Genomic DNA, 25,622 nt, shown 5'->3' with positions numbered 1-25,622 from the left:
AGGTCAGAAAAAGAGGATTTGATTCTACCCATGAGCAGCTGCAGGCAGAATGGACAAGGTGAGAGCTGAAGAATGATCTGGTGAGGGGCTGCAGAGGCTAGAGCATCAACACTTCCACCCCTGGGCTTCCCAGACAGGCCTGAGGACCACATACGTGGTTAGGCAGCCTGGACCTTCAGAGCTCTGGCTGTGAGCACCAGGGAATCTCCGGTTTCTAGTATTTGTTTTCCTGACTGCCATATCCCTAGTCCATTAAAAAAAAAATATATATATATATATATAGTTAGGGATGCCTGAGTGGCTCAGCGGGTTAAGTGTCCAACTCGTGATTTCAGCTCAGGTCATGATTGCAGTCTCATGAGATCAAGCCCCATGTCAGGCTACACATGGAACCTGCTTAAGATTCTTTCTCTCTCTCTCTCTCTTTCCCTCCGGCCCCCTATCCCTCATTCATCTGATCTCTCTCTTTAAAAAAATTGTACTTAAACTCTAATTCCCTATATTAAAACAGTTCCTAACAAGAAACACCTAACAAGAAACAAGAGAAAATTTTGCAAATGACGTATCTGATAAGGGACTGTTACCCAAAACACGCAAAGAACTCTTTAAATTCCACAGAAAACAATGTGACTAAAACATGAGGCAAAAGACCTTACTGGATACCTCCCCAAACAAGGTATATAGATGACAAAAAAGCATATGAGAGGATACTTCATATCTATCCTGACTGCAGAGGAATGCAAATTAAGAAGACAATGGGACACTGCTGCACACCTCTTAGGTTGGCCTAAATCAGGTACATTGACAACACCCAGTGCCCACAGGGATGTGGAGCCTCAGGAACCCTCATTCATTGGTGGTAGGAATGCAACATGGCATAGACACTGTGGAGGACAGCAGATTCTTACAAAACTAAACATACTTACCATATGATCTGGCAGTTGTGCTTCTTAGAATCTACTCAAAAGAGTTGAAAATGATGCCTACACAAGACTTGCACACAGGTGTTTATACTCACTTTATTCATAATTGCCAAAAATTGGGGAGATTAAAACAGATGTGTTTCAGTAAGTGAATGAATAAATTGTGGCACATCCAGACAATAGAATATTATTCAAAACTAAAAACAAATGACCACGTAAACCAGGAAAAGAAATGGAGGAAACTTAAATGCATATTGCTAAGTGAAAGAAGCCCATCTGGAAAGATTACACAGTGTATGATTCCATCTATATGATATTTTGAAAAAGGTAAGGCTGTGAAGACAGTAAGAAGATCTGGAGGGTATAGAGGGATCATAGGTGGAGCACAAATTTGGGGGGCAGCCGAACTACTCCATATGACACAATAGCGGTGGCTACATTTTATTATGAATTTGTCCAAACCCATAGAATGTACAACCCCAAGAGTAAATGTCAATGTAAACTATGGACTTGGGGTGATAATGGTGTGTCCAGGTAGGCTCACCGACTGTCACAAATGCATTACTCTGGGGGGGATGATGAATGCTGACAATGGAGAGGCTGCATGTGGGCATAAGCAGGGGATATTTGGAAGTTTGTACTTTCTGCCAAATTTTGTTGTGAGTATAGAACTTCTTTAAAACTTGAAGTCAATTTAAAAAATTCCTACTGGAATATCTAGAGTGGCTTCTCTTTTGCTGTTCAAATCCTGGCTGATGCCATGACCCGCAATCCACAGGTGTAATCATTTTGTTTTGATTGAGTCAGGAGAGGCATCGTCATGTCTGTTTTGCTGGACTGGATAGGGGGGCAGTCAGTCAGGGGACTGAGGAGCTTCCCTGCTCTTCTCCCAGAGCTCCCAGTGACCTCCAAAGTGGGGCTGCACCTGAGAAACTCTCTGAGCGGATGTAGGCCCCAGAGGAGGACCAGGGGGCAGCCCAGCCTCTCACATCTGCTTCCTGGTGGTTTATGTTCTGACCTGTAACACTGTGGGTAGGTAGCTATTATACTGCTGATACTAATATGTAGCAACATCTTTAGGCTCCAGACTGTTGATGGTGAGGGTGAAATCTGTCCCGGACCCACTGCCACTGAACCTCAATGGGACCCCAATTTGCAACTTGGATGCTTCATAGATCAGGCACTTAGGAGCATTCCCTCGTTTCTGCTGATAACCAGATTAACCAACTGTTACTGTTCTGACTCGCCTGGCAGGTGATGGTGACTCTATCTCCTGGAGACACAGACAGTAAGGTTGGGGACTGGGTCATCTGGATTTCAGAGCTGGCTCCTGAGACTGGAAACAGAAATAAATATCTGCACTCTGAATCATGTTATAAGAGGCATTCCCTGAAGGACCAGGTGGTACTGACCACACTGGCTGAATAAATTCCCAGGGTTCTCCTTCCTTACCTGAAAGCCAGAGCAGCAGGAGGCCGAGGAGCTGAGTGGGGACCTTCATGTTCATGTGTCCTGATTGGGATTGCGTCCTGCACCCGGTGTGACCAACCTGCTAATTAGTGTTCAGGGAAGTGGGTTGTACTCCAATAAAATGCAAATCAGCAGAGGATGGAGCATAACTGGGTACAGCTGCAGGGTTGAGTTATCTCAAAAATAGAATGGATACAATAACCCCTCAGTGTGCGGGTTCGACCAGAGCAGCAGAAATTTGCCAGCAGAGGTGGGACGGAATCAGTCTGCCATCCTGTGAGTAGAGTTCTTTTGGTCTCAAAGACTCATGACACACTTTTCATACTGTGTCTAAGACAGTCTCTGTCAAATATTATACAATCTCAGATACTATAAGAAATTGCACAGGTTCTTTTTATTTGGTGCCTATGAATATTATTGAGGCCAGAGAGATCCTCTTTGCTATAATTTCTTGCTATTCTCGGTGTAAGAAATTATCATCACTATGATCCAGAGATGCAATGAGGTAGAAGAATAATTAAGAAGTGTGGGTGTAAAAAAAAAAACAAAAAAACAAACAAAAAAGAAGTGTGGGTGTCATGATGTGTAAATAAGTGCCCAGATATTGAGTATCTGCCATTGTTAACCTGTCATCTCCAGCTAAGCCATGTGTCCTCTTCCATTCTGAGTGCTCTGTCCCAGAAGGCAACACGAGTGAAAAGCTTCCTAAGTGTGATAAAACTTCTAACACCAGGTGAGGCAGCCATATGTTGCTGCCTACATAAATATTCTTATTCTAGAGATCAAGAATTAATACAATTCTAAGAACTTATCACAAGATAAATATTGATATAATTCTCTTTGCTTCTGTCAAGGCTGAGTTTGGCTATAGGACTGGCTTTTTTTTTTTTTTTTTTACAAAAACAGCATTTAAGTGCAGTGTAGTCCAGGCCAGACTAGGGCAGCATAAATTTGTCTGCAAAGAACATATCTATCCCTGAGGACCACAGGACAGAATTAGTCTACTATCCTGTGAAGAGAGTATTTGTTTTGCTGTCTTCAAGTTTTGTAACATGCTTTTCTTGTTACCTCTCCATTTAAGATTTGGTCTATTGAGAATGACAAAAGCCCAGAAATCCAAAGAAATTTTACAAGTCCTTGCATTTGGTACTTATACATCTTTTAAGACAGAGAGTCTTCTTCTTTGCTCTGATACCCTGATGCCCTTGGTGTGATTAATTATCAACATAGAGAGAGAATCCAGGGTATCTACAGATTGTTCCTTTCAATATTCAAGAGTGTACTGATCAACACATGCATGTCAAGAACCTACAGAAGCTGGAGGAAAAAATTGTATGAAAGTATATCAGGGAAAATTTGGCAGAGTTCACACAGGGGCAGAAAGAGTTTTCATGTGCACCAGTGAGAGTAGAAAGAAAACCTCATGATTCACAAGGCAATCAGCTGATTACTAAAGAAATCTTTGCCTTAAGAGTGGGGCAAATTACCCCTGGACAAAATACTATTCTGGTCCCACCTAGCAAAGCTTAAAAGCAAGACCTGAGTCCATCAGACAGATTCAAGTGGCAGATTTGATACTTCAGAAAAAAAAAAAAAAAGATTAGCAACCTTAGCTTTAGAAATTGTCTAAAATCATCATATCGTTTCACTCATATGTGGAATATAAGAAATAGTGAAAAGGATTATAAGGGAAAGGAGGGGAACTGAGTGGAAAAAATTAGAGAGGGAGACTAACCATGAGACACTCCTAACTCTGGGAGACAAAGGGTTGCGGAAGGGGAGGTGGGTGGGGTGATGGGGTAACTGGGTGACAGGGAATGAGGAGGGCAATTGATGGGATGAGCACTGGGTGTTATACTATATGTTGGCAAATTGAATTCAAATTTAAAAAAAAAGAAAAAAGAAATTGTCTAAAATGTAGTATCATGAGAAAAAATACTTCAAAAAACATGAACAGAGAGACCATCAGTGAACTGTGACAGCCGGAAGCAGTCTGTTACATGAATAATTGGAGTCTTGAGAAGAGAAAGTGAGGAAGTACAGGAAACATTTTGAAAAATCATTGGCTAATTTTTTTCCAGTTTTAAGAAATCATCGTCATTGGGCTTGCACAATTAAAAATCCAGAGTCAACTTGAAACAATGTACTTGGTGGCTAAATATAGAAGTGCAAGGCAGATCACATAGAACTTCCTCCATGGTCCTGGTGCAGTTGCAAAGAAGTTTTTAGAAGTTGAGTTGTCTGGGGAATGTAAAAAAAAGTCTCCAAAATGAAAACACATTTTCAGGGGTGCCTTGGTGGCTCAGTCAGAAGAGCATGCAATTCTTGATCTTGGAGTTGTGAGTTTGAGCCCCACGTTGGGTATAGAAGTTACTAAAATAAATAAATAAACTAAAAAAACCCTGCACATCTTCAGTAACTAAGAAACAGACTCCACACCATGAAGTCCTCTTAATTTTTTTAAAGATTTTATTTATTTATTTGAGACAGAGAGAAAGAGAGAGAGAGAGAGAGAGAGAGAGAGAGAGCAAAGAGGAGGGTCAGAGAGAAGGAGAAGTAGCCTTCTTGCTGAGCAGGGAGTCTGATGTGGGGATCAATCCCAGGACCCTGAGATCATGACTTGAGCCGAAGGCAGATGCTTAACTGACTGAGCCACCCAGGAACCCCCGAAGTAAGAAACACACAGAGAGAGGCAGAGACACAGGCAGAGGGAGAAGCAGGCTCCCTGCTGGGAACCTGATGCAGGACTTGATCCCAGAACCCTGGGATCACAACCTGAGTCAAAGGCAGGTGCTCAACCATTGAGCCACCAGGTGCCCCCCGAAGCCCTCTTTAGATTTGAAGCCAATATATACTCATTTATTTAGTAACCTATAAGGTTGCCTGTTTTGAGTGAGACCCAGAAAAGAAGAACACTCTGCAGTAAGGACAACCTGCAGAGGACTTTATGATCCAGTAGGGCAGTGATGCTTAAAGTGCCTGTGGCAGATAAGGAGAGCATTTGGAGGCTCCAGAAAGCTCCAACAGGAGAAGCACAGGAGGGACCCTGAAGTATTAGAATAGTGCCATGATCTCTTCACAGAGAACAATACTCATTTTGAGATAGAGTCCTGGCTTGCTGTTAAGTCCTGGAGAGACTACACATTGTATATAGATCCTGAAGTAGCCATGTAACCTGAGCTGCCTATAAGAATTGAGAGGTAACATCCAACCTGCCATATTGTATATATTCACAGCAGTATCCTATCATCAGGTAGAAGTAGGATAGATAGGCCAGGCCTTGTTGTAGTCCCCAAGGACACAGGTAAGTTGTTCAAACTCTCAAACTTTCATGGCACCTACACTTGTAGAATTGTTCCATTTCCTTCATCCTTATCCTAATGTGGATTCTCTTTAGACAGTTGACCATAAAAAATAATAATAATTCAGATTCAGTATATGTAAGATATGCATAAACTGAAATCAAAAGTTGAGTTTTAGAGCCTTAAAGACAACTTTAAGAATAGCCAGGGAAGAACGTGTAGGGAGAAATTCATCTAGTGGGCAGAACTTGGAGTTGGATTCCCCAGTCCACTTTACCTTTCATAGAGGTAACCCGTATCAGAGTCTTCACTTATTCAGGGACAGTGATTAACAGTGTGGTCACATTCCCAGAAGAATGGATAAAACAAGACTAGGAGGTTGATGATAAGGAGCTCAAAAGTAGAGTTTTATGAATAGATCTCTGGCCTGGGCACTTACTCTAAGAGTATCTGTCCTATGCACATGCTCACTTCAACACATGCCCTGCACAAGGAGCTCTCAGTCATTAGGTAGGTAAGATAACCAACTCTGTGGATGTCAGATAGCTCCTTGTCCAGACACCCCAGTCTTGTTCATTGAGGCATAAAGTGGCCATGGTAGCATGGATGGAGGCTATACATGGGCTCAACAACATGGACTTACTCTAACTGAGACTTATATGACTTTTTGACCTTTTTGACTCTAGGTAACTGGTCAACAAACAAAAGAAAAGATCAATACTGATCCCTGCACTCTCACTACGGCTTCAAGGCCTGAGAGTACTAGCTAGCCACCTGGTGGTTAGCTATATCCCTTATTTCTTAAATAAGGTGTATTTGTAGTAATCAACCTGATAATTCATTCTTTAAATTACTTAATATAAAAGTGATTGTGGCTGAACTGGAAAATAAATAAGCATCCCCTTCTAGGGAAGAATGAGAAAAGAGAACATGTCTTGAGTTTTATTAGCATCATTGGATCATATTAGCTAGATGCATGATGGAATTGGACTTTAATTAGAAATATAAACACAGGTAAACAAGTGTTTTGGATGTTGGAGTACAAAGAAGTGGACCAGATGGCCTATATGTCTGCTTAGCATCACTGCTTTGCCTTTCTACATTCTCATTGGCATCACTTTCCAGAATCCCTTTCCCCTATGACTCTAGATTTTGTTTGGTTAATAGAAGGTTCTTGTGTAAGATCTACAAATTGGAATAGCACAGGAAAAACTTATTCTTCAGTAGTATTGTAGGCCAAAGTATATGTGGGCCACCGATGGGTTTCTTATATTCTTGAAGTTTATCATGGCTTCTGAGATATCTCTGGGGACTCATCTTCTTTGGAGCTGCTACTGAAATAAATTACTTGTAGCAAAAAAAAAAAAATTATTTGTAGCAGATTTTCCATGATTCAGGAATTTTTTGATTTGAGGAACTCTGGAAGTGGCTTCCTTGACCTTTGCTCCTCAAACTCCCCAGTGTTCAGCCCTACAGTACTCTGGACTAAAACCAACTTATTTGGAAATTCTATGGGGGTATCTGTTTTCCTGAGAAAAGCCTAACTCTATCTCTACAGATTTTGTATCTTTGAAATAAGTTCTCTTATTTGAAGTTTTAAGATGCCCATTAACTGCTTCCTTCATCCCATCACTTGCCTCTTGATGATGGCAGGTGTTCAAGACACAGGTTATTTTTTTCCTCATTCTGATCCTATAGGAAAAAAGGAGTCCTTAACTCCCATGATTATCTGCTATTACTTGGATATCCTTGTGTAAATTTATAATGTATAACATTCCTAACTTTAAAGTAGAGTCTGTATGCTTAATAAACATAAAACATGCTTTTGGTTTAATAGAAATTAACTGGCTAAAAAATTCACTTAAAAATTAATTGATGCATCTAAGGTACAATTTCTAATTGCAAACTTAGCAAAATGGTACATGAAATTGGATACATAAATTATAAAATATCATAATTCAACTTGTTCTGAGAGGCTCTAAACATTCAAAATAATGTTATCAAAATAGAGGTACAAAGGAGAAAAAAACAAATAAATAAATAAAATAAATAAGTAAGGAAGATGCCCACCATCTTGTGCAGTAATCACTCTTGAAGGTTGTAGATTATTATTTTATCAAGGAAAGAATGAGTCACTTTACTGTGAGCTCAGCAAACATTTCTGCTCAGCAGCTGTTGAGATACCAAACAGTCCCCTTGCCTAAGAGGAGATAGCTAGAACCACAAGACCTCCTTGGGTGATGAGCTTGAGTGCATTAGATTTGTGTTCACAGATGTAACATTGTGAAAGCAAGTTATAGATTTGAAAAAATTTTCTCCAGTATCACAAAGGCTTTGAATTGCTGTTTACCCACAGAATCTATGAATTTTATAGAACTAGCCTAGGGTTCTAGAACTTTGATCATTCACTTTGTAAATGAAAAACTTAGGAGCCTCTCCTTGTTTTTGTGATTTGTGAACTAAAGTCACTGCCTGGCAGCTGATGGTGAGTTTGCCTCCTGGAGTCATGGACTCAGAGGCTGGGAACTTGGTCAGCATGATGTCTTCTCTGGCCCCAGAGAGTAAACATGATATAATTTTCTCCAGTGTTCTCCAGATTGAAGCCACCATATTACCAGCAGAGTGAATGTGGTTCCTCACACTGCAGTGTGGGTACTGTGCTGTCTGCCATGGCCCCTTAAGAACTCTTCCTCTCAGTGATTTCCCTTCCTGTGGCCACATCCCTTTGCAGCTCCATCTGTCAGGAGGTAAAATCTATATGTTCAGCCCTTGATTCTGGAATAGCCTGTGACTTGTGTTGGTCAATAGAACGTGGCAGACAGGCTATTGTTCTAGCTTCAAGCGTAGGCTCAAGAGATCTTGCATAATTCCTTAGTTTCTTGGCCCCTACAACTTCCCTGTGAACAAGTCCTGACAGGGCTTGCTGGAAGATTAAAGGCCATGCAGAAAAGAGCTCAGCTGCCAAAGAGCTATTTTACAGTAGCCTATGGCCAGCCAACCCTCAACAGTCCATAGAATTATGAGCCAAATAATGACTAAACATTTTCTAAAGCAGATGAAAAAGCTAACCCACAGATCCTAGAAGTTCAACAACCCACAAACAGGATCAACACAAAATAAAGAAAATCACATGTAGGTACATCCTTGTCAAACTGATAAAAACTGGTCATAAGAAGAAAACCTTAAAATAATCCAGTCAGGGAAAAAAAGTATTGGAGAACAAGAAAAAGGACTGCACACTTCTTATCAGAAAAACATATGTAGCTGACCACAGGATAGCATCTTCAAGCATTGAAGGAAAAATATGTTAATTTAGAATTCTATTTCTAGTAAATATATCCTTAAAAAATAAAGGCGAAATAAAGCCATTTAAAGATGAAAAAGAAACAATTTGTCATCATCAGACCTACACAGAAGCACATAGGAAAGTTCTGGCAGAAGATAAATTTCACCAGATAGAAACATAAAAAAATTGAAGAGCACCAGAAGTGGTAAATGATAGGTAAATATGAAAGACTTGTCTTCTGATTTACAATTTCCTGAAAGACAATTGACTATTTAAAGCAATATGAATGAGAATATATTGTAAATTTAAAAACATATGTAATAGCAAAATGCATGACAAGAATAGTATAAAGATTGGCACAGGGTAATGACAGTGCATGGCTCTAAGGATTTCCCCGTGTATGCGAAGTAGGAGAATATTAACTTAGAGTAGACTGGGACAGCTGTCCCTGCAAATGGTAACTCATGGAACAAGCCTTCTTGACCTGAGCACTGTTAACATTGTAGAACTGAAAATTCTTTGTTGTGGAGACCTGTCCTTTGCAACCAACAGCATGAGAGGAGATGCAGGATTGGGAGAAGTATTCATGATTGCTGGTGGATGATGATAATGAAAGTTGCATTATTATTAATTTATAAATTTCTACAGTCAGTTCAGCCCTTTAGAGCCTGCACTTGGGGGTGCCACCCCTCCCCTTGTTGCAACTGAGACCTGAGGCTCCCAGCCCACAACCAGCACCAGCTGGTGGACATGGGGTGAGACCAGCTTAATCCTTTCAGTCCAGCTGACCTCGCTGACTACAGCTGCATGAGTGAGCCCTGGCAAACCAGAAGAGAAACTACCCAGCCAACCTACAGAATCATAAGAAATAATGAATTGTTGTTCTTTTAAGCCTTTAAGTTTTGGGGTGCTCTGTCATAATGTAATAGATCATAGAACATCAATAAATTATTTTCTTTAAAATATTTTATTTATTTAATTATTTAATTATTTATTTATTTATTTATTTGAGAGATAGAGCACAAACAAGGAGCAGGGGAAGAGGCAGAAGGAGAGGGAGAAGTAGACTCCCCGCTAAGCAGGAAGGTCAACATAGGGCTCGATCCCAAGACCCTGGGATCATGACCCCAGCCGAAGGCAGATGCTAAACCTACTGAGCCCCCAGGTGCCCCAAGAATAGCAATAAATTAATCCATCTAAAGCTTCTGTCCAGATTACCACTTGACTCTATCCACCTCCACATTTTCCTGTATGTAGATCTGTGGTTTCCTTTTTTTTTTTTTTTAAGATTTCATTTATTTATTGATACGAGGCACAGAGAGAGAGAGAGAGAGAGAGAGACAGAGACACAGGCAGAGGGAGAAGCAGGTTCCTTGTGGGCAGCCTGATGTGGATTTGATCCCAGGACCCCAGGATCACCACCCGAGCCAAAGGCAGACACTCAACCACTGAGCCACCAGATGCCCCTGTAAAACTGGTTTAAATGTGAGACAATAACTCTCCAACCTGCCCTTGCTTCACAAGGTCAGAAGACACAGACTCTGAAAGCATAAAGTCTAAATAAACACTAGGTATATCACTTCCCTCATGCTGCAGCCTCCTACAGGAAGCAGATGTCTTTGTTCAACAACTGGCACCCACAGCCCAGACAGGATATTTTTGTCTGGGGACCTGTCACTGAGGGAGGCCAGCTGAAGTGCTGCTGGCAGTAATATACCCCCATGTCTTCAGCCTCCACTCCATGGATGGTAAGGGAGAAATCAGAGCCAGAGCCGCTTCCCTGGAACCGGGACGGGGTTCCAGCAGCCCGGGCATAAGCCCCAAAGATGAGCAGCCTGGGAGCCTCACCAGGCTTCTGCTGGTACCAGGCCATGGAGGTGCCTATGTCTATGCTGCTTTGACAGGTGATGGAGATGAAGCTGTCCGGAGATACCGCCAGGGTCTCTGGGAACTGGGTCAGGATGTGCCGCCCTCCACAGCCTGCAAGGACACCCCATCCGAGCAACGAAGTGTATTACTTCTGTCAAAGGCATCGAGGAAACATCGTTCCTCAGAAGAACCGTGCCATGCTTAAACATGACAGAGACTATAAATCAAGTGTCCCCGGGCCTTCCCACCTTTGCATGTGTCCAAGAATTCACACAGCTTTCAAGTCAATCCTAAGCTTGTCCTTAGGCTCAGGGCAAGCTATGAAAGGTGACCCCACAGGGCACAGCTCCACCTCGAGGGGCATATGGACGTGACTCTCCCTTATAGCCTGAACGGGTCCCAGGTGAGCCTCCAAAGGCAGAGTGGACACGGGGTGGGAGCATGGACAGAGCACTTCATGGTCCTCAGGAGGCCAAGGACAGTTTCCAGGCTGCTTGTGCCTCTGCCTCATTGTCAGCCTTGGCCTCCGTGCCTGGATTTCCTACTAAGAGTTAAGTCAAAACAACACTACATAACCCACTATAATTGCCCAAACCCCTTTTTCAGCACATGGTCTCTGTGTCAAAGGCTAAAGGTCCAGCATACAATCGGCAGTGGGAAACATGCTTACCCTGAAAGCCTATCGCCAGGAGACACAGGAGCTGGGCTTGGAAGCTCATCTTGGAGTGTCCCCTGAATCTGCTGCTTCTGGACCAAAGGGCAAGAGGGATGGGCTGGGCAGGTGGATAGTGGTCAGGGCTGCTCTGGAACAGGGGCCCACGCCCCAGGGTTAAATAAGCCACAGGTCTCCATGGAGTTGATTTGCATGTCTGAGAACCCAACAGAGCTCTTCTCTCCTGCCTCTCAGGACTGGCAGGCTCACTCTGCCTGCAGATGGAGGAGGTAGTGGAGGCAACCGAGGTGCCTGTGGACTAAGCAGGACCAGGGACGTCCTCTGCAGAAGAAGGGATAGAGGTCACCCCAGGGACAGCCAGATGCCTGCCTGAAAAGTGATCACTCAAGGATCTATTGCTATAGAGATGGGGTCTTGTTCTGCTTTCTGCTCTAACTAGATGTCAAGTTAACCATTGATTGAAGCCCAGACAAAATAATCAAGTCAAACTACTTCCTCACAGAGAATATATTTCTGAATATACTCAACAAAGAATGGTAATTGAGATTAAAGTTAAGTTGGGGTTGAAGAAAATAGTTAATAGGAGAAGCCAGATGCCCACAGAGAGAATTTGGGTACATATTGCTGACCCAACAACGAGGCACGGTGTCTAGCCCATGTCTCAGGAGAAGGGATGGTATCTCCTGATCCTGAGACCACAGCAGTAGCCTTTGCCTTCTCTCCTATGTGTTGTGAACTGGAGCAGCCCCAGAGTCTCAGGTTGGATCTTCCGGACTCTTCTGCAGCCTTCCAAGGCAAGGTTGTAACTCCAGGGTCCTGCGGATAGGACCCAGAGAGGACAATGGGAATGAAGTTTTGGAGAACCTATTATTGGGAAGATCTTTTCAGTGTCCTTCTAGCTGCCTCCATGGAGCGTGCTTGTACGGTTCAACCTGGTCCCCTTCTTTTTGTCTATCTGGTTGTCTATTTGTCATCAGCCTCCCTAAGGCAGCTACAGGTCAACAGAACACAGGGAAATGAGTTAGTAGGCAAGTCCCCAGGGGCAGCATACAAACCTGTGTTCACCTTGACTGTTTTGCTTCTAGAACCTACCAATGTTCAGAGAAACTAAGTTCTGGGAAAACAAGAGAGCTGAATAATCCCACTACTAGCATTTGAAATCCCCCAGAAATTTAAGGAGGCATTTAGGAATAGGTTATTTTCTCCTCACTGGAAGTAAAGATTTTTATTGGCTCTACAAAAGAATCTCTCATAACCAAAGAGGAATCTACATGTTAAGGAGGGTTGAAATGCAAACAAGGAGGCTTATGTGGTTGGAAATGAAGGTGAGGTTATGTGTGGTCACTAGATGCGCCCTTCCCCACCTCCCGCCGCTTGCTAGATGGCAGCTCTACACAGAGCTCTGAGGTGCCAGAGCCTCAGAATGGCAAGTGATAGCATTAAGCTTCAGACAGAGAGAATATGGCTTCCTCTACTGTGGACCTGCTAGTAGGCAGCAAGAGACCAGTCCAGAGCCAGTGCTGCTGATCTGGGCTGGTGGGACAAGGATGTAGGCATTGTGCTGTGTGTGATAGAACCAAGCTCACTGATCTAAGAGCACTGGCCCCTTAGGCAAGTGGGATAGCCTCTGAGGGAAATAGGAGTGGAGAGTGAAGGCTGGATTTGCACAAAGTGTCTCTGGCCTGGTGAAAACTCTTCAATAATCATCCTCTTTGAGGTGCCTGGGTGGCTCAGTCAGTTAGGCATCCGACTGTTGATCTCAGCTCTCAGGTCTGGATCTCAGGGTCATGAGGTCAAACCCCTTGTTGGGCTCCAAGTTTGGCATGGAGCCTACTTAAGATAAGATGAGATGAGATAGGATCATCCTCTTCTTCATGGAAAATGCCCTGCCCACTGGAAGCAGATTCTCAGCCATCTAAATTTAGAAACTCCTCACCATCCAAAGCAGAGTGAGCCTTTCCCCCATAGATAGGCAAAGTCTAAAAAAATTAGGCATACAGAAAAGAGCTCAGCCTGACCTTTGGAGAACACCACAGTTCTTGGGTGAGCAGGGCAGGCCCTCCCTTAATCTCGGCCCTGGGGAGAGGGGAAGAAGCGTTCCTTTATACCCTAGGGAATGAAGAAGGAACATCAGCAGTGAGCACTGCCTCACCCTCTGCCTAGAGAAGATAATACTCTCCCCGACCTTGTCTGCCTGAAAATTCTTTTTCCTCTTCGAAATCTCTCCTCTCCATGTTGCTTTCCTGACTCTCCATCCAGTGGCCCTTTTTCTTCCACGTCTTCATTTTATCTTTGCTGTAACCGCAGCACACCTCAGTTAAGCTGTATATGTATGTATTCATGAATATGTAATTATTTATGTATGTAGGGGTCCATCTTCCCTATGAGACAATGACTTCCTTGCAGGTAGGAACTAAAGATTTCAATATTTGTATCTCTAGGGCCAAAGGCCAATAGCCCTGTCCTGTGTAAGGAAGTTCTCGCCAGCAGGGACAGCCCAGAAGCTCCTATCTTTTTCCAATGCCTCTCTTCCCCAGTAATGGAGCAGGAGTGAGGGTGAAGGAGATACTCAGGTATAAGGTGTTCTTCCGATCCCCAGGACCTTACCCACAGGCTAATTCTCATGGCAATGTGGTCCCAGGATGTCAGCTGACTTAGAGATGACGTCTTATCAGGAGCCCTGGGGTTTTGGCTGGGCACTTGAGAGGTTGGGTCACAAACAGCCTCCCTGGGCCACGGCTGGCCTGATTCATTACTGTAATATGATAGCAAGACATTTCCCTGAATCCCTGCAGCCCATCCTGGAGGGAAGAGATATACAAATTTGGTGGGAAGGTGGATCATCCTTACTAATAGCCTTCAGCAGAAGCAGATTCTCAGCCAGGTGAGTCAAGAACTGATTTTTGTGTCACAAATTGGAGAAACAGTAGGATGTTATAGTCTTAATTGAGGGATTTATCCCATCTCCTAAGCCATGTCCAGAAAAAATGATTCTTACCCTAAACTTTGTAAAACATTTCAAAATGTCTCATGAGCTTAAGAAAAATATAACCAAATTTTAGTTATTTCCATACTTTGGGCAATTTAGGTCACTCAGCCAATGCCAAGTACACTGTCCCCAGTAAGTAAAAAGAATTAAAAAGGGAGACAAAAGAGGATCATATTTGAGACAGTGACCACAAATTACCCTCCACGAGAACTGAGGACCACAGCCCCGACACACAATCAGAGATCCAAAGGATAATAGCCCACGGCTGTCTCTGTAGAGACAGCTTCTCCCAAGATGGTTAAGGGCTATCTCTGGAGAAGTCTTTTTTGTGCAAGATAATGGATGACACAGCAGGTCATTTAAAATATCCTGAGAAAGGCCTTCCTTTGTGTGCCTCTCTGAGCCTAGGCAAAGCTGGTGTTGGATACACTTAGAGAAATGCCTTGTGAACCTAAGAGAGAGACAGAAAGAGAAAGAGAGTAGTGTGTGTTCACAGAGAATTGGTATTGCAATAGTAGAGCAAGCTGAGTCCATGGCCCCCAGAGGTATCAGATCCTACCTAATCCTGTAATCTAAAATACTACTTGATATGAAAAAGTATCCTTGTGATTAAATTAAGGATCTTGAGATGAGGAGATTATCCTGAATTAACCTAAGTGCAATCACAAGTGTCCTTGTAAGAGAGAGGCAGAGGGAGTTTAACACAGCAGAGGAGAAGGCCAAGCGAAGATGGAGGTGGGAATTGGAGTACCAGCAACCACAAGAACCTGTAAGAGGTGATGTATGGATTCTGTCCTACAGCCTCTGATTTCAGCATGACCCTGATCTTGGCCCAGACTTCTGGACTGTGAAAGAATATATTCCTGTTATTTTAAGCCACCACATTTAGATAAGCTTGTTACAGGAGCCATAAGAAACAAACACAAATGGGGCTCAAAGAAGCTCCATACTAAAGGCACTATTGTTTGTAATCTCCTTGGCTAACTTTCTAATGCTGTACCTAAATGGATTGGGGAACATTTTCATGGTGGACAGCGATGTTAGCAAGATGGTGGACTAAGAGGCTCCACCCTTTGTCCTCCTACATAAACAATGATTTAATGGTACTAATGTATAAAAATAGCTCCAAGAGAGTCCCACACTGCAATTAAGAAACTGCAGTAACTAGTAGAGCACAATACCGAGGATGGCTGCATAGAAAGTGTGGGAAGCATTGACCTATGTCATCCCATCCCCCAGACCACCACAGCTTAGCACCAAGAGGAATCCCTCTGAGCACAAATAAATAAAATCTTTAAAAAATAATAGTAGAGACTTCAACATCCCACTTTCAATAGTAGATATAAACATCCATATAGAAAGTCAATAAACAGTTGACTTGAAAACACTATAGATGGGCGGCCCGGGTGGCTCAGCGGTTTAGCGCCGCCTTCAGCCCAGGGCAGTGATCCTGGAGACCCAGGATCGAGTCCCATGTCGGGCTTTCTGCATGGAGCCTGCTTCTCCCTCTGTGTGTGTCGCTCATGAATGAATGAATAAAATCTTATTAAAAAAAAAAACACTATAGATGAAATGGACCTAACAGACTTCTACAGAACTTTCCCTGAGATGCTCAGGAGTCCCATGCAGACTGCATATTACAGAGGTGCAGGAGATGCTGGCAGGGAAGCAGAGGAATGAAACTGGGAGAAGAAGATGGATAGAGAACCATCCATCAGCAGGGCAGTGTTGAGTGAGGTTGCCGGATCTAAACTCCACATGGAAACAAGAGAAAGTATCTCTGGATGATTCCAGCTGAAAGGTGGGGGAGCTGGGGTATTTTATCCACCTCTTCTTGTCAGTCATAATTGAGGACTGTTCTAGAGGGTCCTTATTCCAGGCCATTGGTGGGCCATGAATGCTGGCAGAGCTGCCTTCTCCAGCTGCAGAGAATGCAGAGAGGCACAGACAGGGGCTCTGGAAGTCCGCAGAGGTGCACTGAAATGGAAGGCTGACAGTATCCATTGAAGAAAAAAATTGTCTTTTCAGTCAGGAGCTCCACATGTCCCTGCCTCTCTCTCTGGAACATGATGCTGGCTGCCTGGTGGCAAGCAGCTTCCCTAGACATCCAGAAGGCAGTAGGAGGTCAGTGCATAGGCTGCACACCCTGGTTTGGTGCTGATACTGAAGGTTTAGTCAGTTCCACTCAGTTCCACTTCTGCTTTGCACCAGGCTGGGATGGTTGGGGCCAATGTAGGGATGTGAAATACAGGGGTTCAAGTCTTTGTCCAAGTTTTATCCAGATCTGAGATATTTCTCTATGCACATTGGCATTGACTTGACAGGAAATGGAGACTCTTTTCTGGAGAAATAGATGGGGAGACTGGCTTCTGGGTCAGGATGATGTTCTCACTCACTGTTCAAGAGTAAAAGAGAAAAGTGGCACTTAACGGTGCACAAAGGGGGTCCTGAACAACGTAGCATCCACCCTCCCTTAGGAGAGAGGATTTGCCTTCCCTCTGACCTGCCCTCCAGAAAGCCAGGCTCCAGAGTAGCTGCACCTAAGTCCCCAGAAGCATGCTGGCAGGGAATGTTCAGAGCCCAGGGAATGGGTGAGGCTTCAGCTTTTATAGAGACTGGGGGGTATGATGGAGATGAGATAGGGGAGGGGAGCATGCAAAAAAAAGAAAAAAAGGCCACAGGGAAATAATTTGGGTAGTCCTATGAGGCTGTAGGTTTTCCGACTAGAGATGGGGGCAGAAATCCTTGTTAAGAAATATTAATCCTTCTTAAGAAATCAGAACTATTAAGAAAGCAACTTTTCTATCCCTTGACAATGAGCAAAAGAAAAAGATCCTGCCTTGAGTCAAAGCAAGAAGCAGCTCTCCATGATACGTTTCTCACTGGCCTGACTTGACTCACTCCAGATGCTGGACTTCTACAGCAGCAGAGGTGAACATCTGTCAGTAAGTGGCGGGCCGTCAAATTTATAGGCTGTCGGTACAATTAAGAGAAACTTCTTTCATACTTTCAGTGCCATCTCCCTTCTGAATGGGGACCGTGGTGTCTCACCTGAAGCTCCCTCCCACAGATCCCAGGATGAAGCCTGCTTCTTCCACTGGGGTCCATCTCCCCTTCACTGAGGGACCTGACAGCCCTTGCTTTTGGGGGCCTCATTGAGGCATCACTGAAGTGGGTCCCCACTTGCATGACAGGCAAGGGAGGCCCTGATGAAAGAGAGCGTCCTGATGAGAACCCAACTCAGGTGCCTGTGGCTCTTTGATAAGAGGTTCCCAGTCTCTGGCTCCCAAGGCCATGACCCTCAGTCTGAGGGTTCTTACTTTTCAAGTGCACAGCCTCTCAGGACTCCCTCTGGCCCCCTCCTTGCTGAGGATTCCGAACCACTGTCCTGCTTCACAATGCAGGAATCCAGCACTAACCACCTGGGAAGGATTTCTTTGTAAATCTTCAAAATGCCACCTCTGTTGGGAAGCCAGCTGGATGAGTCTGCACCTCCCCTCCAGAAATACCTGACAAGGTAGAAAACCCACAAACACACACTGGGGTTGAGGAGACCTATGGGATCCACATTCTCTATGTGGTATCTGACTTTTCTTGGCCACAATTCTATTTTAAGGACCCTCTGGTGAATGAAATACAGGACGTGAGGCTACTTTGGTGTTTAGGATATGAAAAGAGAAGTGTACACAGGAAGAGAGTAGAGTCCATGAACTCAGTTCTGTCTGGGTTTCTCTAGCTATGAGCACAGCATGCCTAACATGCCAGGGAAGGCATCACTATGTATGGCTTCCTGTCTTCATGCCTCTGATTCCCTCAAACACACCCGTAAAAGTATGATGTTTGCCCCCAACTGAACGGCAGGTTGAAGGCCTCGACAGACCCTTCTCCTTACCTATCTTTTCTGTATAAGAATAATTTTAAAAGCAAATGAAAGAAGCTTTAGCAGTAAGTCAAGCAATAACAAGTCTGAAGTTTGGAGTTATTAGAATTAATGTGCTAAACCAAGCCAAGAGCCCAGTAACCAGAGTGACAGTGGAGTAACCAGAACCTTGGAGCTGGGCCTGGCATTTGTGGGGCCCTCTGATCTCAGAGCTACTCTCCCTGGTCATCAGTGGCTCTGACCCCCCCTGGGCCCCGAAGAGCGAGGTCAGCAAATGTCCCTATCCTGGAGTCTTTAGTCAGCCAGATGCTGTTCTGGTTAGAAAAAATGGAATATATGTTAAATAAACAAACAATTGTATCATTTACATGTTATATGCAAATACTATTTATTAAATAAAATTTATTAAATCAAATATTTTATATAAATCATATTTATATGTAATATTTATCCATAATATAAATAAAAACAATATGTATGTTTATATACAGATATGACTTTAATTGGTATAATGTATGATTTTATTTTTTTTAAGATTTTATTTATTCATGAGAGACACACAGAGAGAGGCAGAGACATAGGCAGAGGGAGAAGCAGGCTCCCTGCAGAGAGCCCGATGTGGGACTTGATCCTGGGACCCTGGGATAACGACCTGAGTTGAAGGCAGATGCCCAACCCCTGAGCCACCCAGGCACCCCTAATGTATGATTTTAAACTTAGATATAAGCATGAATATTTAAAACCAGCCATGAGTTCTCAGTCCTTTGGCCCCTTCCTCACTACAGAGCAGAGAACGCTGTGAAGCCCAGAACTTCACCTTCATGACCTGCTGGGCTCAGCAGGGACCTGCCATTGCAGAGGACTCTGAGTGACCTGAGGAGGGTTTGAGGACCCCATGAATCAGCCGGTGCTGGAAGAGACATGCAGTGGGTCTGGGCCTTGAGAAGAGACATTTCCCCTCCAGAGTCCAGTTGGTGGCAGCGGCACCCCCTGTGGCTCCTGTCAGTAGGAGCAGCACTGGTGACCTCCGGGGAGTGTGTGCTTGCAGACAAAACTACTCCATGGCCTGGTCACAGCAGGATGTTATCCACCTGCCCAACTCTCACTGCCACTCATGGCCACTGGGACTCGGTTCTCAGTGGGAGGGTCTGTCCCTGTGAACAAGCTTCTGAGTATTTATAGTTTAAGCTCTGGTTTCCAAGAACCACCACTTACCAACAGTGACCCTTCCAAATGGTTCAAAAGTGGAGTCAGAACCAGAGGTTCACAGGGGCCAGGATGTGGGAGAGGACGAGGCCTGCCCTCTGAAAGTGCAGATGGCCAGTACAAGAAGGAAGGGCCATTTGGCATCAGAGAGTTCAGAACAGGAGCTGCACAAACACGCTGCAGGCTTCCAGAGCAGGGTGGCAGCTGGGTGAGGTTTGTGGCCCAAGAATTGACAGGAGGAGGGGGCCTGTGCTTTTAAAAGTATCTTGGTCATGGATGGTGAAGGTGACATCTGTCTGATTTCCAGCTACAAAGATGTTAATACTCTGGCTGCCCCTGTAGGGGATGGTGACCCTCTCTTCTGCGACATAGTTAGGGAGGCTGGAGATATTGAGCACACATGTCCCCACTGGCACCTAAGTGGGAAAGCCAACATGGTCATCCCCAAGCATCAATAGCAAGCAGGTAGCTCATGCAGTTTGCTCTATTTCTGATCAGAAAACAAAACAAGCTAACAGCTTCATCCTCACGGAAATGTCTGAGTTCAAGGCAAATGACTGAGAATGAAGCATGAGCCCTCCTTCCTCACCAGATTCAGAATAGCAGGAGGAAAAGGAGCAGAGCTCCCCAAGTCCTCGAAGCACCTCACCTCCAGCTGCCTCTCTGGCCCAGATAGGGTAGGGATGGGATATGAATCAGCTCCAGCTGCTATACCAAAATCCTAGAGCTGGGTGGCTTATACAACAGAAATTTATTTCCTCTCAGCTCAAGAGGCTGGAAAAGTTGGAGATCAAGGTCCGGTAAAATTTACTTTCTGGTGAGAGCACTCTTCCTGGTTAGCAAAAGGGCACCTTTTCAACATGTCCTCACATGGCCTATCCTTGGTGCTTGCATCCAGGAAGAAAGTGAGCTCCACAGTGTCCCTTCTTATAAGGACACTAATCTGATGGGCACAGGGACCCACCCTATGACTTCATTTAACCTTAATTATAGGCCCTATTTCCAAACACAGTTGCATTGCGAGTTAGGCCTTCAACATACAAATTTGAGGAGGACACAATTCAGTCCCCAGCAGATGAGCAGGACCAGGTTTCCAGTGACACAGCAGAACAAGTCAGCACACAGGTGGCTCCTTCCAGGTGTTCCCTGTCATACCCAGAGAATTTGTTCAAGCCTTAGGTGCTTCCCTGTTGAAAATGGGCCACTGTCACTCAGTTACTGTCCCAGTATTTTTAAGATCTGGGCACTCTTTTTATGGGGTTGGTTTGCCATCTAATGGCGATTTTGTGAGACTACAACCTAGAGTTCAGAGGTTGAGCTCCAGCCAATCTTGACTGTGAGACTTGTCACTCACATCCATGAAGCTAGCCCAGCCTCAGTAGGGAGCACAAAATGATTCCAGTCACCCAGGTGAAAACATAAGACTAACAGGTAACCAGAATAGAGAGAAGATATTGGTCATAGGAGAGTTATATGTGATCCATACAAGATGCCAAAGATGTGGTTTTGGAAAGGACAGGTGGGCCAGGAGAGAACCTGCAGGCATAATGGTGGTGGTGGGGGGGGGGGGGGTGTTGTACACAGAGGGCTCCTGTTCCAGATCTGTCACCCTAGCTTCTCTCTTCCCAACCAGATATGCTGCCAGAGAGGCTCTGAGATCCACAAGAAGTGCATCAGCCAGGAGGCATCTGGATCAAAAGCTGGTGAGGTTTGTGCTCCAGCTGTAACACCACAAGTGACCACGGGTAAACTTTTAGACCATTACTGACCAATAGCATCTTCTGTGATACTGAAACTGTGTGTATTTATGCTGTTCAATGGGGTAGACACTGGCCACATGTGGCTGTTGAGTACTTGAAATGTATCTAGTACAAGTAAGTGAGCTTTAATTTTAATTAATTCTAATTTAAGTTTGTATAGCTGGGTTTAGCTAATATTTGCCATGTGACAGTATAGTTTTTGACAGTAATAACCAGCACGATCACCAGGACAACCAGCTGATCATCACTGAGCACAGAGCCTGCCCCACAGCCACTGCACCAAGCTAGGAGTTGGAGTGTGGTTGTGTTCAAAGTGGATGAAACACATGGTGGATCTTTGGAAGATTCCCTGGTTTCTGCTGCTTCCTGGCAGACGATGGAAACTTTCTCTCCTGGAGACACGAAGAGGAAAGTTGTCCCCAGTCTCACCTCTAGAATAGGAGATGGAGACAAAACACAAATGTGTCCCATATTGACAATGTCTCACCCACGGTCTTCCCAGTGAAATCATGCTGGTGATCAAAAGGGGCTGGAAGGGCCTCACTCACTGAGCAGTGATCTCAATCCCAGTCCCATAGAACATGTGCACCCTTCACCATGGACTGTTTCCCTCACCCTGTTCTCTTTCTTGCTTTGAGCCAGAACACATGACCCAGAGGGCTAGAGCCCTGTGTCTATGGCCTGGGCTGCTCCTCCCTGACTTGGATCTTGCCCAGAGCCTGTAACAATCCACTGATAAGGGCTTGAGTGGTAGAGGCAGCACTTTGGGGAACGTGCAAAGCAATGATGGATGCGGATCTGGGCTTCCAGCTTCTGAACAGAGGGCACAGCCTGTCTCATGGGTGTGATCCAGGCCAAGGGGCTTGATGAAAAATGTAATGAAGTTTACCTTTCCAGTGAAAAAACCCTCAGAAGTCTCCCCATTCTTACAGGACTGGTTTGGTTTGCATTAGAGGGGAAGAAAAAAATTTTTTTAAATAAACACGTAGTGGTTTGTTGGGAATCTCCTGAGAAGATAATGATTTTAAACACTATCACTCCCCTCTGATAGATTCATGATGCTGAGTGGACAGAGAAGAAGGAAAAGTTATTGTTGATCATCAGATACTATTCTTGTGTTTCTTAGGGACTGAGAGATAGGACTTATGAAAGAAAGTTATCAAAATTTTCCCTCTTTCCTGTGACCTCCTTCTTGCTTCCAATTCCCAAATATATGTGTTTAAACTTCACATCCTATTCAAATAGTTTTGAATACAAAAGCTCATTGACCCCTGTCAAGAAAAATATGTTCAAAATAAAACTGGTAGCTTGGACCCAAAAACCTCCTGTGCCTCCCCAGTCCAGGTAACAGGGCCAAATAAGCTTCCTAAACTCTGCAGACTGCAAGCCCTGGAATGAGGCAGTTTCTCTCTCTCTCTGATACAGCTTCCAGAGATTTCCATGGCAGTCATGGAGATGCATTTTGTGAGTCTTCCTATAAGAAAGAACTGTTCAGCTATGAGGTGTACAGTAGGCTGACAGCCTCCAGCCTCCCTCACGACCTGCCATAGCATTGGAATCAAACCCACATTCTTTCCAGACAGCTCCCAACCATTGACTGAGCGTGGCAGAGGGGCTAAGGTCTGGCCAATTCTGCCCAGTGGTGGTGAGGGGGCCCTTCCCCTGTGCTGGGGGCTTTCCCATTGGGTTGAGTGAGACTGTCGGGGTTCTCCCTATCCAGCTCTGCGTCTTCCTCCTTAGAATGTATGACCTTCTAATGAACTTCCTAGCCCTCTCACCTCCATCTCACCACCTTCTTCCTGGAGAATCCAAATGGATGGATATAGTTGATAGAAGGGAGGATCTGAGAAAGCAGGTAGTAAAGATAGGGCTGGGACAGGGTCACTTAGTACCCAGAAGGTAATCAGGATCCCCATCCGTAGCTGTGGAGGCTCAATTGCCAAAAGAAGGTGAAGGAAATATGCCAATTGGTGGAGATGCTGGTGGCTGCAATGATTCAGGGATCCGGGAAGGAAGGATAGGGCATTCGAGGCAGTAATGCCAGCAGCTGGCTGTCAGGTTGCATTGGTCCTAATGGGCCCTGAGGATAGTTAAACAGTTGAAAAGCAAGTGTGAAGGCCAGAGGCCATCCTTAGCAGTTTAGAAAAAGCCTTCTTTTTCTGCTTGTGGAAAGCAGAAAAAAGCCAAAAACCAAACTCAGAACTTAAAAGCCTGAAAAAAATTGAATGCTCAGCTGAGACTAGGTTGTCAAGCCACAGTCAGATCCTGGTTGGGAAAACCTGGGACCCTGCACATGAATGAGGAAAAGTGGTAGAGGGTGCATGATATTTTACTCTCAAAACTAATAAAATACTGTATGTCAATTACACCTCAATTTTAAAAAATGAGAAAGTGGTCTACTTACTCACTATTCCTGGGAAACACTCCATGCTTTTTCAGTTTCCACTTGTTTGCTCACATGACTTCTCATCTGGCACTGGGTTCTGAGAACAGAAAAGTTACCCCAGACAGTCCATGCCAGGAGGCCAAGTCCACACCATCAACTGGTAATGGATTGAGAGCCCAGATATGTGCTGTCCTTGGACTGAATTCTCTGCAGGTCAAACAGTCTTAGTTTTCTATTGCCTCCTCCTTGGGGCGCCTGAGTGGCTCAGTCTGTTAAGTGTCCAACTCTTGGTTTTGGCTCAGGTCATGATCTCATGAATCGTGAAATCGAAACCTGAGTTGGGCTCTATGCTCAGTGGGGGGTCTGCTTGAAGATTCTCTCCCTCTGACCGTCCTCCTGCTCATAGGCTCTCTCTCTTATACATAAACAAATCTTTAAATATATATATAATTTATATTATAATATATATATATATACTGTCTCCTCTAACATTTTCTATTATAGTATTAAAAACCTTCATATCAGCATGTTACTTTTTAAAAATTATTTGAAAAATGACACTTTTAGAAAATATAGATGGAAAGTTAGTGTATCCCTTGTTATCACAACTGTCTCCTGGCTGTGCATCTGTCTGAAATTCCAATTGTTTATATTTTCCTTTAAATTCTACAAATTTTTTAATAATACCCTAAAAATTTTCTAAGACCCAGCTTTACTGCTTCATCCTTCCTTAGGTCTTCTTTGATTCCTCTGGCCAATATCCTCCCAGAACACCCAAGGAACCTGTGGCTCTACTCTTCCCTTTGAGGTACATTTGCATAGTCGTTGTTGGTGTACATGTTTTACATTCTCTTCAGCACTGGAAACTGCCAGAAAGTAAGGATCATAGATTCTATAACCACAGTCCCGGCCATGCACAGGACAGTAGACTTTAGGTGTTTCCTTTTTCTCATATTTAATCAAAGAAGAAAATGTCTATTCTTAGGGAATGAATCACTATTCACGGAAGGACCAATAAATAAAGGGTCAGTGAACCAGTCGCTTGTGTTTTTAAAGTCTGAGGCAATAAACTTTGTGTGGAAGGGTCAGGGGAATTAAAGGCCAGATGGATGAGCACCCCTTGTAGACTAAGGAGCCTTAGTCTACAAGGAGCACCCCTTGTAGACTTGGGGGTGGTTTGGAAAACTTCAAGGTTGTGGTTGGGAGTGGCTGATGTGAGGAGAATAGGAACAAGGACAATGCCTCGGGGTTCCCAGATGGTTAGAATCAGGGGACAGTTTTGGAACAGCATTTGGGCAGATGGGAGGCAGTGTGGGGGAACGTCGGGGAGGATGTACTGTGTGTGAGGAGCTGAGGATGAGGACTCAGGAACCCATAGAGGAGCACAGATGGAAAACGCCCCTTGAGAACCGCGTCAGCACTGCCCCACCCTCCTTCAGAGACATCCCCCCCCACCCCACCCCAGCCAGTACTGGGACTTAGCTCTGGAGCCGGCAGACAGGAGAGATAGTGATCTGCAGCACCCTCTGTGGCTGAGGAGAGGATAGTGGCGATGTTGGTGGTCCTCCCCACCCCCACCCCCCACCCCACCAGGCACTGGTCTCACTTGCTCTTCTGGAGTCTGACTTGGGACCTTGTATGACCCATACGACTGGAGTTCTAGACCCTCTGACAGCTTGACTCCTCAGGCGGTGTAATTCCATTTGCATGGTAGTTCCTAGCAATTACAGTTACGTGAACAGATATATAACATTAGAGAAAAATATGATTCTTCCAGGACAATAATTTCCTTTTTAAATGATGATAATAGCCTTTTTAAAACAAGTTAATATTCTCATAATATTCCTTCTCTTCTTTGTTGGTTGGTCAAGCCAGACT

General features: G+C 44.3%; 2 long non-coding RNA genes, 1 pseudogene and 1 gene segment (V, D, J or C); 2 read left to right on the top strand and 2 right to left on the bottom strand.

The window, feature by feature from the left end:
- Positions 1 to 1,929: 1,929 nt before the first annotated feature.
- Positions 1,930 to 2,430, bottom strand: LOC112665070 (immunoglobulin kappa variable 1-5-like; annotated as a pseudogene).
- Positions 2,431 to 8,098: 5,668 nt separating this feature from the next.
- On the top strand, positions 8,099 to 9,907 carry LOC118351219 (uncharacterized). The gene is made up of 3 exons (XR_004806310.2): positions 8,099 to 8,180; positions 8,282 to 8,442; positions 9,630 to 9,907. It is a non-coding gene; the product is annotated as an uncharacterized LOC118351219 (long non-coding RNA).
- Positions 9,908 to 10,297: 390 nt separating this feature from the next.
- On the bottom strand, positions 10,298 to 11,643 carry LOC112665071 (immunoglobulin kappa variable 3-15-like). The segment is given in 2 exon segments: positions 10,298 to 10,961; positions 11,521 to 11,643. Coding segments are annotated over 2 exon segments (429 nt in total).
- Positions 11,644 to 17,897: 6,254 nt separating this feature from the next.
- LOC112664377 (uncharacterized) overlaps positions 17,898 to 25,622 on the top strand; it is a 30,392-nt gene continuing 22,667 nt past the window's right edge. For all 4 annotated transcript variants that reach the window (XR_007403171.1, XR_003139671.3, XR_007403169.1 and 1 more), the window contains exons 1-3: positions 17,898 to 18,029; positions 21,232 to 21,343; positions 24,479 to 24,552. This is a non-coding gene — a long non-coding RNA (uncharacterized LOC112664377). The remainder of the gene's footprint in view (positions 18,030 to 21,231; positions 21,344 to 24,478; positions 24,553 to 25,622) is intronic.

This window comes from Canis lupus, chromosome 17 (assembly GCF_003254725.2).
Source record: "Canis lupus dingo isolate Sandy chromosome 17, ASM325472v2, whole genome shotgun sequence".
NCBI classification, from domain to species: Eukaryota; Metazoa; Chordata; class Mammalia; order Carnivora; family Canidae; genus Canis; species Canis lupus.
The sequence above is the reverse complement of the archived record's forward strand: the minus strand, read 5'-3'. Positions and strand labels throughout refer to the sequence as shown.